The following is an 18,582-nucleotide window of genomic DNA, read 5'->3' on the forward strand; positions in this document are numbered from 1 at the left end:
GTGGAATTTGTGGTTTGCCTTCAAAATAAAAGTACCTCTTTGAAAGTGATGCAGAAGGTTACAATTGGTGGAATCATGACATTTTTAGACTAGATAATGTTACACAAGGTTGGAATGTGAAGCAATGAAATGGGGTATCGGTCTACTCGGTGACACCCACAGAACACAACTGTGAAGAATTTACGCAAATATTAGCGTTGTAGCTCTTATTGGCAGGACTGTGACTTTGTGAAATCACTATTGTGTGTATTGACATTGATATTGCACTGTACAGCTTTACCTAAGGATTGGGGATCAATGAAATGGGGTATCAGTCTACTCAATACCCAATATATTTTTTCCCAATGTCCTCCTCAGAGTTATCATACTCTAAAACATCCAGGCAGTATTGTTTTTCTTCGGGAATAGTGTTCAATACACATAAGTTGACAATAAATGTGGCTCAATTCACAGTTGCTTCAGTTGCATAATAGCTACTATGCTAATGTACTCTGGGTGTCACTGAGTAGACTGATACCCCATGTCATTGAGCCACAATCCATAGGTAAGGCTGTACAGTGAAATAAGTATGTCCCCAATGCAATTCTAAAGTCTAATACATCCAGTGTGATTTCAACAGATTTTTGTCAAATTAACAAATTATTATCTTTTGTTGATTTTATATAACAACATTCCAACCTTGTTTAGCATGATCTATTCAATTCTGGCATAATTCTACTATTTGTTGTCATTTGCATCACTGTCAATGATATGCTTTTATTTTGAAGGCGAACCACAAAGTCCACTATGGTGGCTAACTTCACATAGATGGGTCCGACCACCATTAATCAAATACGAACTGTCTTATAAATTAGGGTTATTTTAGATGATGACACCTATCTATATAGTAGGCCAGCTAACTATAGCTACTGAAACAGATGATGTCGTTTTGCTATGTTTTTGGGGAAGAACATTGTTTGCATCCATGAGCGAGCTAGCTTTTTTATGACCAGCACTGTAGGTGCGCGATAAAACTTTACCAGCATCATAGCATACGTATCGATGAATCGTTGTGACATATGAAATACGAGTAATAGTGTAATCAATGTGTAATAACTATGAAAAAAATGAATGAACGCATTAAATTATTATTTGACGTGCAGTCATATTCAGGTCCTGATTGGTCAACAAGCTTATTTGACACGTCAAATAGTATTATTTGACACGCAAAGACTCAAACAGCTTTCCATAGTATGAAAGATCCTGGTTGAGAATGAAACAACTGAAGAAATTAACAACGAAACAGCACATCAAGTATGTGAAAGAAATAGGTTTTGATTATGTTTTACTGGTAATGGGGACATACGTAAATGCCAACAAAATAACTTTTTGGTGTGTGTAACCTTTATTTAACGAGGCAAGTCAGTTAAGAGCAAATTTGTATTTACAATAGCGGCCTACCCTGGCCAAACCTGAACGACGCTGGGCCAATTGTGCACCGCCCAATGGGACTCCCAATCACGGCCGGATGTGATACAGCCTGGATTCAAACCAGGGACTGTAGTGAAGCTTCTTGCACTGAGATGCAGTGCTTTAGACCGCTGCGTCCATGTGTGTGTTTAACTATTTAACTATACTAGAATGATTAAAAGGCCTAAAAAATGTTAAATATCGGTATCAGGTTTTTTGGCAAGGAAAATATTGGATATTGGTATCGGGAAAAAAATTCATATCGGTGCATCACTAATGATGATGGTTATGAAATAAACCAAAACTTGTTTCTCAAAAGTGTAGAAGGTTGTGAACTCTGCAAACAATGTTTCCACTCTGAGAATGAAAACTGTAAATGACTAATTAATCGATGCATTAACAGAAATGAATGTAACCAAATGATGGGGATTAACGTTACATTTACTACTGGAGATGGGTTGGGGAACTGATCAAAATCAAAAGGCACAATTCACACAATGAAACAATGAATGAGAAGGAGACAGTTAAGCCATTCTGGAGAGAGACTCCCCCATATCTTCGCCACACACCCCTCCCCTTCTTCTTGTCTCAACATTTTAAATTATACTCTGACACATTATCTTCACACATATTTTAGAAGCTGTTCACTGACAGCCACAACTCAATAATCAGCTAGTCCTATTGCCACGCGCGATGCCCAAATTACAGGCTTCACAAATAGGCATACGATCTTGTGATTTGAAATAATCAACAGCTATTTTTTTTCAATGAGCTAATGGTCCTTGATTCCTCTGTGGTTAAGTCATGCTTTCTGGTAAAGTATTTTCAATTATTTTAATTGTTTCTGTATATACGAGTAATGATTATTTTGGCAAATGTATTTCAATTTAGTTCCCTCTTGGACCCACAACTATGCCATTAGACTCCCCCTCTTTCTACGTTTTTCATCTCTGTCACATATGGAACTGCTATCAGGTGTGCAGTTTAGAATGGTGTTTTCCCACGAATTGCATTTTGGCAAATGTTTGAAAATGACATTTTATTGGCTGCTTTGTTACATGAGTTGCATGTTCTGTTAAAATGTATTACCATAATGTAAATGTGATTTCTGAGCAGTGTCATTCTAAGCTCCGTGGATGAACGCCCTAATGGGTTATGCACCCAATGCATATGGTTCTGGTAAATATCTCAAATGGCTTGTAAATTTAAATCTTCCCGGTTACGTTGTCAGGCGTCACATTTTCCTAATGGAAACCCTACCAGGGTGTCAAAAACACTTCGAAATTTGACGTTTGGAGCAGCTTCGAAATTTGGCATTTGGATAAACGTGGATAAACGTCTAATACTGCAGTGAGACTGTGAGAGCTTGTTGTGTTTACAAACTAGTACCTCAGAGAGAGAGAGAAAGAGAGAGAGCCCAGAGAGCTGCAAGTGAGGTGGTGGTACACATACAGTTGAAGTCGGAAGTTTACATATGCCTTAGCCAAATACATATAAACTCAGTTTTTCACAATTCCTGACATTTAATCCTAGTACAAATTCCCTGTCTTAGGTCAGTTCGGGTTACCACATTATTTTAAGAATGTGAAATGTCAGAATAATAGTAGAGAGAGAATGATTTATTTCAGCTATTATTCATCACATTCCCAGTGGGTCAGAAGTTTACATACACTCAATTAGTATTTGTTAGCAATGCCTTTAAATGTATTAACTTGGGTCAAATATTTCAGGTAGCCTTCCACAAGCTTCCCACAATAAGTTGGGTGAATTTTGGCCCATTCCTCCTGACAGAGCTGGTGTAACTGAGTCAGGTTTGTAGGCCTCCTTGCTCGCACACGCTTTTTCAGTTCTGCCCACATGTTTTCTATGGGATTGAGGTCAGGGCTTTGTGATGGCCACTCCAATACCTTGACTTTGTTGTCCTTAAGCCATTTCGCCACAACTTTGGAAGAATGCTTGGGGTGATTGTCCATTTGTGCAGCTGCAAACCGTAGTCTGGCTTTTTTATGGCAGTTTTTTATGGCAGCTTCAAAACTGCCATAAAAAAGCCAGACTACGGTTTGCAGCTGCACATGGGGACAAAGATTGTACTTTTTGGAGAAATGTCCTTGTTATGTTTGGAGGAAAAAGGGGGAGGCTTGCAAGCCAAAGAACACCATCCCAACCGTGATGCATGGGGGTGGCAGCATCATGTTGTGGGGGTGCTTTGCTGCAGGAGGAACTGGTGCACTTCACAAAATAGATGGCATCATGAGGAAGGAAAATGATTAGGCAACATCTCAGTCAGGAAGTTAAAGCTTGTTCGCAAATGGGTCTTCCAAATGGACAATGACCCCAAGCATTCTTCCTTGCTGAGCGGCCTTTCAGCTTATGTCACACGTTTTACTGTGGATATAGATACTTTTGTACCTAAATCCTCCTGCATCTTCACAAGGTCCTTTGCTGTTGTTCTGGGATTGATTTGCACTTTTCGCTTTTCGCACCAAAGTACATTCATCTCTAGGAGACAGAACGTGTCTCCTTCCCGTTATGACAGCTGCGTCCCATGGTGTTTATACTTGCGTACTATTGTGGTACCTTCAGGCATTTGGAAATTGCTCCCAAGGATGAACCAGACTTGTGGAGGTCTACAATTGTTTTTCTGAGGTCTTGGCTGATTTCTTTTTCTTTTACCCCCTTTTTTCTCCCCAATTTCGTAGTGTCCAATTGTTAGTGGTTACTGTCTTGTCTCATCACTACAACTCCCGTACGAGCTCGAGAGAGAGACGAAGGTCGAGAGTCATGCATCCTCCGAAACACAACCCAACCAAGCCGCACTGCTTCTTAACACAGCGCGCATCCAACCCGGAAGCCAGCCGCACCAATGTGTCGGAGGAAACACTGTGCCTAGCGACCTGGTCAGCGTGCCCAGCGACCTGGTCAGCGTGCCCTGCGCCCTGCCCACCACAGGAGTCGCTAGTGCGCGATGAGACATGGATATCCCTCCTGGCCAAACCCTCCCTAACCCGGACGACGCTAGGCCTATTGTGCATCGCCCCATGGACTTCAGCCTGGGCTCGAACCCAGAGTCTCTGGTGGCACAGCTAGCACTGCGATGCAGTGCCTCAGACCACTGCGCCACCCGGGAGGCCCCGGCTGATTTCTTTTGATTTCCCATGATGTCAAGCAAAGAGGCACTGAGTTTGAAGGTAGGCCTTGAAATACATCAACAGGTACACCTCCAATTGACTCAAATTATGTCAATTAGCCTATCAGAAGCTTCTAAAGCCATAGCATCATTTTCTGGAATTTTCCAAGCTGTTTAAAGGCAAAGTCAACATAGTGAATGTACATTTCTGACCCACTGGAATTGTGATACAGTGAATTGTAAGTGAAATAATCTGTCTGTGAACAATTGTTGAAAAATGACTTGTCATGCACAAAGTAGATGTCCTAACCGACTTGCCAAAACTATAGTTTTGTTAACAAGAAATGTGTGGAGTGGTTGAAAAACGAGTTTTAATGACTCCAACCTAAGTGTATGTAAACTTCTGACTTCAACTGTACAGGGTGCATGCATCTTTCTCATTGGCTGTTCATGACAGGTGAATTGAGTTGATAAAACATTTTGACCAGGATGTTCTTTTAAGATGCTGTGAGACGTGTAGTCGTGGATATGTATCAAATTGCAACTGAGGTGCCCAGAACAGTAGCTATTCAGTGTCACTACAGCACCCAGGTGGAATTCCAGTTGGCTGATGGCTACAAAAATAAGAGCTTACAATGTTAGAAATGCATTGCAAAGAGCTAAGCACCAGATATCAAGCTTAAAAAAGGAGCTCTCGGTGAAGTAAGTACCACAGCTCACATGTTGCAATAGCCTACTTTTGTTACAGCTAGGCAGCCTACTTGTCTTCTGAGTTGATATCATGCATGCCGTTGGTTCAGAAAATGTAGAAATGATAGCCTAAAATTGACTGTCAGATTGATTAAAGGTTGTTTTAATGTTTGATTGTAGTTTTGAATACTTTGTGAAGTGCCATCAAGGATTTAAGTAGTTGTAGTTTACTTCAAATCCATAAAGATACTTATTCTTATCATACAAGTAGGCTTATCCAAAGTGTTGGGAAATTGGCAATGATCTATAATTACTAACTGTTAGCCTATATTGAATGATAAGAGTTTTAGGATTAATTTGAAGTATAAAGGCTAATGATAATTTGTTATGTTTGAAATGTGATACCTCGGTTTCTTGAAATGTGACACCTCTATTCTCAGATAACACAGGCCAGACAATGCTCAAAGAGAGAGGGAAGCTAATAATACAAGATAAACTTGTGGTTGTTGATAAAGCCTGACCGATATACAGTGCTTTCAGAATGTGTTCAGACCTCTTTACTTTTTCATCAATCTAAACACAATACCCCATCATTTCAAAGCGAAAATAGTTTTTCAGAAATGTTTGCTAATAGATTTTAAAAAACTGATCACATTTACTTAAGTATTCAGACCCTTTACTCAGTACTTTGTTGAAGCACCTTTGGCAGCGATTACAGCCTCGAGTCTTCTTGGGTATGATGCTACAAGCTTGGCACGTCTGTATTTGGGGAGTTTCTCCTATTTTTCTCTGCAGATCTTCTTAAGCTCTGTCAGGTTGGATGGGGAGCGTCACTACACAGCTATTTTCAGGGCTCTCCAGAGATGATAGATTGGGTTCAAGTCCGGGCTCTGGCTGGGCCACTCAAGGACGTTCAGAGACTTGTCCCGAAGCCACTCATGCTTTGTCTTGGCTGTGTGCTTAGGGTCGTTAACCTGTTGGAAGGTGAACCTTTCCCAGTCTGAGGTCCTGAGCAGGTTTTCATCAAGGATCTCTCTGTACTTTGCTCCGTTCATCTTTGTCTCGATCCTGACTAGTCTCCCAGTCCCTGCTGCTGAAAAACATCCCCTCAGCATGATGCTGCCACCAACATGCTTCACCGTAGGGATGGTGCCAGGTTTCCTCCAGATGTGACGCTTGGCATTCAGGTCAAAGAGATCCATCTTGGTTTAATCTGACCAGAGAATTTTGTTTCTCATGGTCTGAGAGTCTTTTGGTGCCTTTTGGCAAACTTCAAGCGGGCTGTCATGTGCCTTTTACTGAGGAGTGGCTTCCGTCTGGCCACTCTACCATAAAGGCCTAATTGGTGGAGTGCTGCTGCAGAGATGGTTGTCCTTCTGGATTCTAGAGCTCTGTCAGAGTGACGATCGTGTTCTTGGTCACCTCCCTGACCAAGGCCATTCTCCCCCGATTGCTCAGTTTGGCCGTGCAGGCCAGCTCTACTATCAGTCTTGGTGGTTCCAAACTTCTTCTTTTTTATGGAACCTTTACAGTGAGGGAATAAAGTATTTGATCCCCTTCTCTAATTTTGTACGTTTGCCTACTGACAAAGAAATGATCCGTCTATAATTTTAATGGTAGGTTTATTTGAACAGTGAGAGACAGAATAACAACAACAAAAATCCAGAAAAATGCATGTCAAAAATGTTATAAATTGATTTGCATTTTAATGAGAGAAATAAGTATTTGACCCCACAGAGGTCAGACGATCACAGAGGTCAGACGTTTCTTGTAGTTGGCCACCAGGTTTGCACACATCTCAGGAGGGATTTTGTCCCACTCCTCTTTGCAGATCTTCTCCTAGTCATTAAGGTTCTCCTTTGTTGCATTGGTCGTGTGTTTTGGGTCATTGGCATGCTGGAATACGCATCCACGACCCATTTTCAATGCCCAAGCCTCATGGCTTGGTTTTTGCTCTGATGCACTGTCAACTGTGAGACCCTATATAGACAGGTTTGTGCCTTTCCAAATCATGTCCAATCAATTGAATTTACCACAGGTGGACTCCAATCAAGTTGTAGAAACATCTCAAGGATGATCAATGGAAACAGGATGCACCTGAGCTCAATTTCGAGTCTCATAGCAAAGGGTCTGAATACTAATGTAAATAAGGTGTTTTTATTGTTTTATTTTTTTGTGTGTAGATTGATAAGGAATTGTTTTCATTTAATCCATTTTAGAATAAGGCTGTAACGTAACAAAATGCGGAAAAAGTCAAGGGTCTGAATATTTTCCGAATGCACTGTATATCGGTATCAGTAAGTTTTGTCCCCCATAAAATCGGTATCGGACCCCAAAAAAACATAACGGTCCGGCTGTTGACATGAGAATTCGTCATAATGGTTATGTATGTCTTATTAATGTGTTATCAAGTCCTTCAAATAAAGTGCTGCTAGTATTTCCTTATGTCATCTGAAATTATAAGAGCAGCATGGTTGTAAATCTGAGGCCCCCCACCTCAGTCAGGGCACATTGTGAGGGAGATTAGTCAGACGCCGTAATCTGAAAAGCATATGACCTGCTTGATTTGCCACATCAAATCCCCTGAGAGGAAGTTAGTGAAGTCTCAAAACAGTTGAACTGAACTAGTCTGGGATTCTTCTCTTCGAACAGAATGCATGAAACCCAGAGGAGATTCTAACATTCAAACAAGTTAACTCTCATTCATTCCCAGGAAGAGCTGCTTCTCTGAGAGTGAAGAGGAACGCAGTCTGTCATGGACACACAGCAAGGAACTCAAAGACTCCCTCGTTGATATGTACAAAGGTAAATACAAATGTTCAACTATGTATTCTAGTTATTAAGCCAATGTTACACATGTCAGATACTGATTTCCCTGTTGTTATTGTCGACTTTTTGTGAGAGTGGATGTGTAGCAGAATGTTCAAGTGGGATAAACCAGTCTGGAAACGTTGCAGTATGTTGTTCTATAAAGATTGAATTGTTCTGTTAAGATAAGGTGTAAGACAACCAGAGTGTTTATAGTGAGTCCACTTCATAAGGGAGTCAAGAACACATTCTGAAGTGTAGTTCTAAGTCCTCAACTCAACCACTGTGCATTTTTCTATTTCACCACTGAGTTTCTAAGGCTTCTGAGAAACCGTCCTTTCCTTTTGACAGTAGAGACCAACGTGTGTAAGAATTGAATCTTGTGCGGATGATTTTGGCGTTAAATGTAATGTATTCAGAAGAGAGTGTGATGGTTTGGAAGGAATTACCAAAAAGCGCTGTTGGAGAAATGTTCGACCCAAGTTTCTCCTCAAGAGGGCACACTTGCCATTTCAAATCGTTGTTTGAGAACTTTGGCAGGAAGGAAAACTGAGCCGGAGTTGGACCATCCTTTCTAAAACGTAATAAGTGAAGTTAGACCTTTTTCAAGCCTATTGAAGTGCTCTAAACTGTGGGTGTGACTAACATATGTGTTTTCTGAACTAGCCTATCGAAGTGCTCTAAACTGTGGGTGTGACTGACATATATGTTTTCTGAACTAGCCTATTCCATTTATTGACAAATATATCAAGTCTCTCTTCAAATGCAAAAAGTTGCATTGTCCTTGATTGGCTGCTAATCTTCAAAATAAATAGAATGGAAACAGGGAGCCATAGGCATAGACAGTCTGAACACCGTAACAAATACGTTTGCCAAAAACCTTTTATTACAATTTATTTGACTTAAATGAATATTTTCATCCATATTTTCCAAAACCTTTAGGCCTGTTACTCATTATTGTAGATCATATTAATCCACAGATGTTGTGTTGGTAGTCCTCATTTAACAGTGTTCATCTTCATGACAGTGTGAAGTGTTTAAAAAAAGTCGTTTAAATGATAAATGTTGTCCATTCAAAGAGAAACCACCAGTGGTTATCAAGCATAGGGGATTGCTGCAGGACTGGTGGGGGACAAAAACAGGTAGTAGCTACTGCAGCAATCAAGAACTGCCCCAAGGCTGGTAGCCTATGCTTTTTCCTGTTACAGTAGAGGCTAGTACAGCTGAATAGGATAATTCCCAACGGTAAGCGCTCTATGTTAATTGAAGCTGTTTTGACCTAGCGGCAGGTTCGTTGCGTTACTGATATGCAGATGTTCCTGCTCCAGCTCTGCATGTCCTACAACATCCTAGTGCAGGAGGGTAGAGCCCAACGACTGGAGCAAGATGTAGCCCAACACAAATCCTGATATTAATATATAAAGAGCCTTAGAGGAAGGCGTGTCAGCTTGTCTGTGACCGGTACCTTGTCAAAAACTACACCTGGAGGCATTGTGGCTCACATTAATGTCAGCCCTGAGCCCCTGCAGGTACCCCATCAGACCCCATCAGACACTGGTGGACATACACAGATAAAGAAAGCATACAAGGATGACAGGCAGATTCGCTCCTAGGTCCCAGCCTCTTGTGTTTCAACCTCTGTGAGACATGAAACCGTCACAGTGTCTCAATCAAGTCTAATCTGTCTTTAGGGGTTCATTTAATCTCTAGTTATTAACCTTTTCCTACAGAGCCTGTGTCTGCGAGCAGCGCTGAGCTCTCAGTTCTCAGATCCTACTCGCAGCCGTTCGTCATCACGAAGCAAATCCCTGATTCTCTTTAAAACAAGAAACACTTTGCTACGTGGGTCTGTCTGACTCACTTTAATGAGACTGATTCAGGCAGGTGGAACCATGGGTGTCAAATATCCTAACTTGTCTGAATCTTGGACATGAATATGCTTTGAGGATTATCACGCGGTTCTTTCAGATGATTATGTGTCCATCCATAGTTAAGCAACAGTCAGAAATAATCAGAGTTGTTCCTACTTGTCAAAAAAAAGGTTAACTTAACATGTTCTGCAAATGGAGAGAATTTGCTGTCTAATAAATATGGGTTATCAGAAATCAAATAATTGTGCCTTTTTTCTAAGGGTAGTTAGGAAATGCTGCTTAGGCCTGCCCTATTTATTATGTATTATTATTAGTGTAAATTGAATAAATATGTGTTTGCCTTGACCACCGATAAGTGGATGTTCAATATGAAATCATAGCTCTGTATGAATTTGAGAGTCTAACATTTCCCAGCGACGTAGCTAGCTCTGTTCCAAGTCAAGTGGCCGGGCTACCATTACACTGGACTGAAACACATAGCATCCAGAAGAAAGCTTTTTGAACTCACGTCTGGTATGTCTAATTCCTGTGTATCCATCTGTCTGCTGACTGCTTTTTCTCCCACCGGACGATTCAAAGTGCAGCCTGCCTTCAAGCCCGGGCCAAATAACAAACAATGTGAAGTTTCCTAGGGAGTTGAATTGGCCCTCTGAACAGGGAGAGAAGAGCTACAGTCACAGAGAGCTTTGTTCTTAGCAGGTGGATCGACCTCTGCCCTAACCCTTACTCCCTCCTACTTCCCCCGCTCTTAGCATCAGTCTCCCAGGCAGGAAATGTAGTGTTTAAACCCATTGGGTCAGTGATACTAACAGCAGCTGGTAGCGGTGTGGAAGAAACCGTTTGGTCTCTAGTCTTCCCCCATCATTCACGACCCTCTGCGATGTTCCTCCAACACCCACCCACCCAGCCTCTCACTGACTCCCCCCTCCACCGGGGCAAGAGGCGCGCTATCGGCACGTTTGGGCTACCATGTGGGTCTGATTGAAGTCCTGAAATCCTTGGAATTGAGTGTGGTGTGGCCTAACAGGCCGCCCCGCTTCCTAAGTGGGTGGTCTCACTCTGAGCGGTAGGCAGGCACAGGGATTCTTAGCCTCTGTCCCTCTTTGTCTCCCTGTGTTGGTTTAGGGAATAGACACAGGGTGGGCACTGTTAAAACGGTGCCTGGGGTGATTATTCTGATCTGGGAGAGACCACAGCACATACATAGACTCACACACACATTGTTGTTGTACAGGTTTTGGATATTTTTGTGGTTCACTAAACGAAACATCTTAATTATTGAGTTATGTGTAATATAGCCTTAACCTTCCTTGTTGAAGGTAGCTTCTAAAATGAAGCATCTCTGGTGATGATGGATACCCTGTTGTAACTTTAGCCAGCTGCCAGGAAGGGAATGGTGTCCAGTCCAATGCCTTGTTAAGGAATTTAAAATAATTCACCAGGAAATCAGCCTATTGTTTAGTCTCTGCTCGGCCTCAATAGCATTGCAGCAATGTTGTGCAAATGCTGCATTGCAAGTCCCCCTCAATTGTGATCACACACCTGATGACCGCCTATGAACCATAGAGCAAAACAAACAGGGCTGGCTTTGCACAAACGGTCACTACTGTGACCCGTGCTCAAACATCAAGTGCTAATGAGGACCTCTTGGTTGTGCTGCTGCTGTCAGACCTGGGTTCAAATAGTATTGTTTTTCTTTCACATGCTTTAAGCTGTAGTTGATTGAGCTTGCCAGGAATACCAGGGGTGTTTGGACTCTTTGGGCCTATCCCATTGGTTCCATTGTGCCAGGCTAGCTCAGTCAAGCAATTTGAAATGAAACCAATACTATTTGAACCCAGGTGTGATTGGTTGGTTGTGCTGATGTGATCAGCCACATTCACCCCCCAGAGGAGCTCTGCAACGCACAATGGTGCTGTACGGCAGTTTTGACAGCTAGGAAAACATGTATTTAAATCCAACTTTGAATATTTTTGTAACCTAAACCCCACCTCCCTTCTTCCCCTTATCATTATTATTAGCTACTACAACTTATAGCAAGGCATCTTAGACACTGAAACCTTTTCCCTTTTCCTTTGGAAAGAATCCTGGAATGTTTGAGGCTGTTTCCCAAATGGCATCCTATTCCCTACACAGGGAATAGGGTGCCATTTTGGCTATGGTAGGGCTCTGGTCAAAAGTAGTGCACTATGTAGAGTGTAGGGTGGCGTTTAGGACGCTGGCTGAGTGTTGATTCTAGAGCTGGGCCACTTGTCTCCTGCTGGTTGTTCTGAAGGACAGGTCGAAGCCAGAGCATCACTCATCCTTTACAAAAGCGCTTCATTTGGATTCCGTCCTAGCGCATAGCAAAGGTTCCTGTTTATAAGCATGTTAGTAGAGGGATTTTCTTAACAAAAGAAAACACCCCAGTATAAAGTCCTCCTTAACACTAAAATAATGATTGTGTGTGTACTTGTGTGTATTGTGAATCCTCACATTGAAATGTAGTGACTAATGGATTGTGGGGCTAAAAGCAGATGAAATAATAGTTGGACAAATTATGTTCATTGAGGGTACTACTAACTTAGTCCTGTAGTAGTGAGTAATTTAGTGCTGCCTAACAGTTGCATAAAGAACTCAATTTACCCTAACCTGTGGATGTCACAATATTGCACCATGCAGGTATAGAGGGAAAGGTGAAAAGAAGGTAAGGATGTGAAACTGCCTGTCAAAGCCCAGCCACGTCATGTGACCCTGAGTTGACTCCTGAATGCAGGCGGACCCACCCACCTATCCCTCCTCAGTAGTTTCTGTAGAGTGACTAATAACATGTCCGTTCTTGTGACATGCCACTCTTTACAAGTTTCACAAGCCTGTCGGTTACAATGAGGCTTTGTTTGGTGTTGTTACTATGACACAACATAACACTTTTGCACTTACAACCATATAATTACATATTAGAAGTATTTTGAGTCTCCTGACCCATCCTGAGTTTATTCCCATTGTTTGGCATCATTTATTCATTATCTTCATGAAAATATCAGGATTTTGATGGTCAATTTATCAATTATGTGAAACAAGCGTTCCAATAGAGAATGTGAAGGAAAAATGACGTTTTCATTTCCCAACAAGAACTAATGTAGCCAAATATGCCGGAACGTATTATCTACTTATGGATAAGCCGAGGTTGTCTGACACAGATTTAGTCTGTTCTGAAGTGCTAGTGTTAAGGTAAGGTAAGCAAGGAAAGACCAGGGATGAGTCCTAAATGCCACACTATCCCCTCTAAAGTCCACTACTTTTGACTTGAGCCTAATACTCCCTAGTCACAAGTGAATATGGTGCCATATGTAAAGCTAGTTTGTTGTGCTCTGGAATACAAACGGTTTAGAAATCCTGGCTAACTAGATCTAGACATTTTAGGTAGGGATCCATTGGAGTCCTGTCTTGCTGAGTGCTGATGAGTAGTTAGCCCTCTGGTTGATGCTTGATAGATCGTCATTATTCAGGCTTTACATTCCCAATAAAGCCTCTGCTAAACCCAAAGCATTGAATATATAATCACATGTGGTCGCTGTAATTCAAATAAGCACATTGGATGATGTGAGTGACAATAATTAGAAATCTGATTATCTGCACTGTATTTGCACTCTTGTTAGCTTAGCTGATAAGATTTGTCTTCCTCATTCGTCCAACAGTATTAAGAATTTAAACAAGTCCTTTATAGTGACTAAGGCCATACACACTATGATGGGTTTGTGTTATCATGTACTTTTAGCCAAGCTCGATTCACTGTGTAAATGGTGTGTTTTGGATAAATGCTATTAGACAGCGTTCACATTGATTCAAATGCAACCTCTTTTGAATTTTACCTCAGACATTAATCTTGGCTTTTTCGTCACTGGTTGTCAGTGCTCCCGAGTGGCGCAGCGGTCTAACGCACTGCATCTCAGTGCTAGAGGCGTCACTACAGACCCTGGTTCGATTCCAGGCTGTATCACAACCGGCCTGTGATTGGGAGTCCTATAGGGTGGCGCACAATTGGCCCAACGTCGTCCAGGTTAGGGTTTTGCCAGGGTAGGCCGTCACTGTAAATATGAATTTGTTCTCAGCTTGCCTAGTTAAATAAAGGTTAAATAAAAACAAATCTTCTGAAGAGCTTACAGTAGATTTTTAGAGTACTGGTAAGCATTGACTTTTCACTTCCACAAATAGACTTGATATGAAATTGTAACTATACGTATAGCTAGCCATAGTTTACTTTTCAAGTTACCATCACAAAAAAATCCCGTATCCTTTTCCTAGGCCTACATACTGAGGCTATGCATCATTTTTCATAAAGCCCTTGTGAAAACAGGTTCACTATTTCTCATAGTCACTTTATGTGCAGAGGCTTTAGGATCACCGTTACGTTTTCAACCAGGGATACAATGCAGTAAGTACAATCAGACAGAGCGATGCCTTTTTCTCTCCTGAGTGTGAGATAAGATATTCAGGGGCTGATCTAGCAGTCTGCAGCAGGGTTTCGTGCTCTAAGCTATTCACTCTACACAGCTGTCACACCTACAAGGGATTGGGAAGGGTGGGCTTGCTTCCTTGGCTCCCCCCAAGCCTCCCGGCTCCCAGATTTTTCTCGCCAAAAATTAGCTGGATCTTTGTGAAAATGAGGCACTCATCCTGGCTGATTCTGCAGGTCACCCCCCTAATGCTGGAGGATCAGCGCTTCCCGTCCTGTTGACAGACTGCCACCCAGACTGGATCCATCCTGCGGAGGATCTGCAGTGGTGCGGCTTTCACCATACATTCCCCAGGGCTCAATTCAATTATCACTATCACTGAGGCTGAGCCTCCGATAGATAGAGATCTCGTGGTCCAATATCCTTCCTCTCAGGGCTCCCAGTCTACCATCAGAGAGGCACTAAGCCCAGGTATAGTCCTAATCAGGGTGTAGGCACACATTCACACACCTTGATTAGTGAGGTGGTTTAATAGGGCAGCTCTACTGGGTGGATGTAAACTATTTGACCAAAAGTTTTACTTTCCAATAGTCTTTCACTTTGACGTAGCAGCATAAGTTTGAGGGGGGTGAAAGTTCTGTAAGAGTGATGAGACGCAGGTTCATCATCAATACTTATTTGAGGTGACCTCTCTCTGCCTGCACCGTGGTAGTGGTGTTGTCTGAGGTTGACCTTTGTCAACTTAGCACATTGTTTTGGCAACAAATATGCATTGTCTCCTGAAAGGTGGCGTCACTTGTACACAGCACTAGTACCTCAAACAAAGTTATGCTGTCTGACGTAAGACAATGACGAAAATGTCATTCGCTCGGCAATCACGAGTTCTCTTAGAAGTTGTAGCCACACATCTATCTAGCTTTAGAACGTAGTTATGTTATGATGTATATCACTTGACAGTGAACACATGTAACTAGCTATGTCACCGTTTCAGGCAGGACTCTGGCGGCTGTGAAACGACCTCAACAGAAAGCTCTGCATCACTCGTCGTGGTCGGCCATTGTGTGTTCCCTCTTTGTTCGCCTCTCACACACCTCCTGCTCTCTCTTTGCCCTCCATTTATCTTGTGGGAATGGTTAATATTACACACAGATCAATATTTGTCCCTTCAGAGGTCCTCAAGTTGAGTGTTTTTTTTTTTACCAGTCTATTCAGCATTTTGTCAGTTCTGACGGTGGATGAACTATGAAATGGAAAGGTGCTAAGGTCAGTTACTGCATGAAGGCTGAAATGTGCCCTGGCTGGCTCGGTGCTTCATTGTCCATACCTATTAATGTCATGGAATTCCACCCTGTATTCGCCTCTTTTTAAAAGACCCTTTACAAATGACCTGTTCGCTTTCTTTTAAGAATAGCCCCATGTCCAAATATGTATCACTGGCATGTAGACCTATGTAAGAACCCTTTGTGGAAGTTTTGAGTGAAATGTTGTTGAAAGTTTGAGAAAAGATCTTTGCCATCATTTGGATTAATGACTTAAACCCCCCCAATAATTGTCTAACTTTGTTGTTCTAAAAAGGTTCTTATTTTATCGGCACATTAGGCTTATGTCTCCTGATAGTTTCAGAAAGAATCGGTTAGCTTTCACTTATTTCTTTATGGTAAACATAAAACGTGTACAGTATTTGAAAAACTAGTGATTCCATACCAGTTGATTCAAATGAGAAATTGGTTGCATTTCTTGTATTTTTAGCATGAATAATACATGTAAACTATATAACCACACTGTTATTGCAATAGTCAAATCAATAAACTACATAAATTAAAGTGTATTACATTTAATAAAACAATTCCACATGCCATAGATGGGCCTTTTGTGGAGCAAAATAGGAAGAATGTATCCAAATCTTTTCATCCCAGGGAAGTCAAGTCCATCACCTGCCTTGGAACAGGCAGCCCATGACAATCAACTGTCTCAGCAGGTGCCTTCTCTGGGTGTTAGTGTTCCATGCCATATAAGATGTATGTTTACCTAACCACCTACTACATTCTCCATCCATCTGCATTTTACTGGACCAAAAACCATAAGCACGCCGCTGCACAATTAAACCTGCTTTAAGTTCCTCTCCAGATTAATGTCTGTATCAAAATTCATAAAGAATAGTGGGAAGATTTGAAGCCTGAGCTAGAGGATTCACAGGGATTTTGTATGAAGCCCATTTAATCAGGATAACACTGTTATTAATATTCATCAAGTCAGCTGGAATACAAATGACTGTGGAATCTGGAAACTTTTGCAGCGGAAAATGTATTAAATGCAGCTTAAAAAATTAATGGAATTTTGTTTATATTAGGGGGTGAGTGGGGGGAATGCAAAACCCGGTATTGGTTGACTGAGATTGGGCTTAGATATTTCTTTTTGAAGAATTCCATCTTTGACAGACTTCAAAGGCTTTTTCAATGAATGCGATGCATGAATGGTCATTTAAAAGGATTTAAAGACATTACGCTGCAATAATTGTACATGAATAATAAGTAGCCCACAGAGGCAATTAGCTCAAAGTCTACAAGGCAAGAATATGAAGATCACAGAAAGACAGGAAAGGACAAAGAAAATGAGAAAAGTTTGAAATGCCGGATAAAGCTGGTTTCATCATTTAAAGGCTATTGTCATGGATTTTAAACCAGCACTCTTTCACCATTGTTTCAATTACAGGCATCTGTTTGTCTCTTAAACGTCACTGAATTGAAACACTAGTATATGAATTCTAATCCAATTCATGAATCGGGATAGCTTACAATTTGAGTTAGGGTTCTCTTTAAGCACCCAATTATGTTCTGTTGACCATACCAGGCACTTGTAACATGATTGATCAACATGCATACTATTTCTGAAATACATTTTTAAAAAGTGCCCAACCCTGCTTGTGGGAAATAATGACCTTGACAAAGAATGACCATAATATAACTGCGAATCATGATTGGATTGATTGGTTCACATTTATTCATTGATAGGCAGGTCTTTGTATCTCCCACATAACCTCCTCCAAGTGCAACATTAAGCTTTAAAAGAGCAACTCCCAGACTCTCATCTCGTGGTGCAAAACTTCTATGAAAGGATAGAAATAAAGTCTCTTTTTGGGGGCGGAATGGATTATTGGATCATATTTCATTAAGGCTTTGTTTGGTGATTCACTGTGTGGAAACCCACGTCAATCAATGATTCAAGTTCGTATTTTGTCGAGCTGCGCCCTTTGCCGTTCCAATCCCATCTCGGTTCCTTCATCCCCCCCATCCAAAATGATGAGAACATCAAAAGGTCAGGTTTGTATGCTCTGTTTTTCTGCTTCTCCTTTATCAAAGCTACTTTCTCATGTTCATGTTAAAGGATTACCAATCTCCTGAGCCATACCTACCACTGCTACCAGCCGTACCGGCTCAAAAGTCCCTCTCCTTCTACCAAATCCTCCCCCAAAAGACTAGCTTTTGCCCAGAGTCTATCACTGGGATTAATGGAGCCCTGTTGTTTCTTCCACAAAAAGCCAGTTGTCCGTTCACGCCTCACCGTGTCAGAGCTGAATAGCGTGTGAGCAGTGTGTGAGCAGTGTGTGAGCAGTGTGTGCTGGCTTACAACACAGGGATAACGTTCCACTGGCATCTGCCCTAGAGGTCACCCACCCGCCAAGCACCCAACCTCCCAAGAGCTTTCTCTTTTTCCCACTTCTTTCTTGTTCACTCAATCACTCTTTCTCCCTCCTCTCCTGGATCTGTCTCTAGGTCTCCTTCTTCACCTAAACTCTCAGTGGTTGTGGACCCACAAAGTCATATGCCTTGTTATATCTGTCTTTCAACAACCCTAGCCCTCTTCTAGAAATAATGTTTGGGCCATCTGTATACCCTAAAGAGAAGGATAGAGACACTTTCTGGAGATTCTAAAGTGATTTGTATATCTATCAATATCTATATGGTTCATACAATAGAAACCACTTTGTGCCTCTGAGGTTGCCCCACCTTCAGAATGCTAGCCCAGCTCCCATGCTGCATCTGGAAGGATTCTGTTGAAGTCGCTTACTGCAGTGGGTGTATTCTAATTGTCTTTTGTCTTAGCCCTGTCACCACTAGATGGTAGCCCTCTCCTACAGTACACACACACACACACACACACACACACTGTCTAAGAGCAACAGGCTCCCTTCCTGCTCCCT

The 18,582-nt window shown here is 41.7% G+C and overlaps 1 protein-coding gene across 1 annotated transcript in view; it reads left to right on the forward strand.

Annotated features, from left to right (window-relative positions):
• mipol1 (mirror-image polydactyly 1) overlaps positions 1–18,582 on the forward strand; it is a 78,930-nt gene that overhangs the window by 6,116 nt on the left and 54,232 nt on the right. Inside the window, 1 exon segment of the mRNA XM_024437047.2 lies at positions 7,980–8,071. Within this exon segment, the coding sequence (XP_024292815.2) occupies positions 8,062–8,071 (10 nt within the window). The 5' untranslated portion in view covers positions 7,980–8,061.

Source organism: Oncorhynchus tshawytscha, linkage group LG11 (assembly GCF_018296145.1).
Source record: "Oncorhynchus tshawytscha isolate Ot180627B linkage group LG11, Otsh_v2.0, whole genome shotgun sequence".
In the NCBI taxonomy this organism is placed as follows: Eukaryota; Metazoa; Chordata; class Actinopteri; order Salmoniformes; family Salmonidae; genus Oncorhynchus; species Oncorhynchus tshawytscha.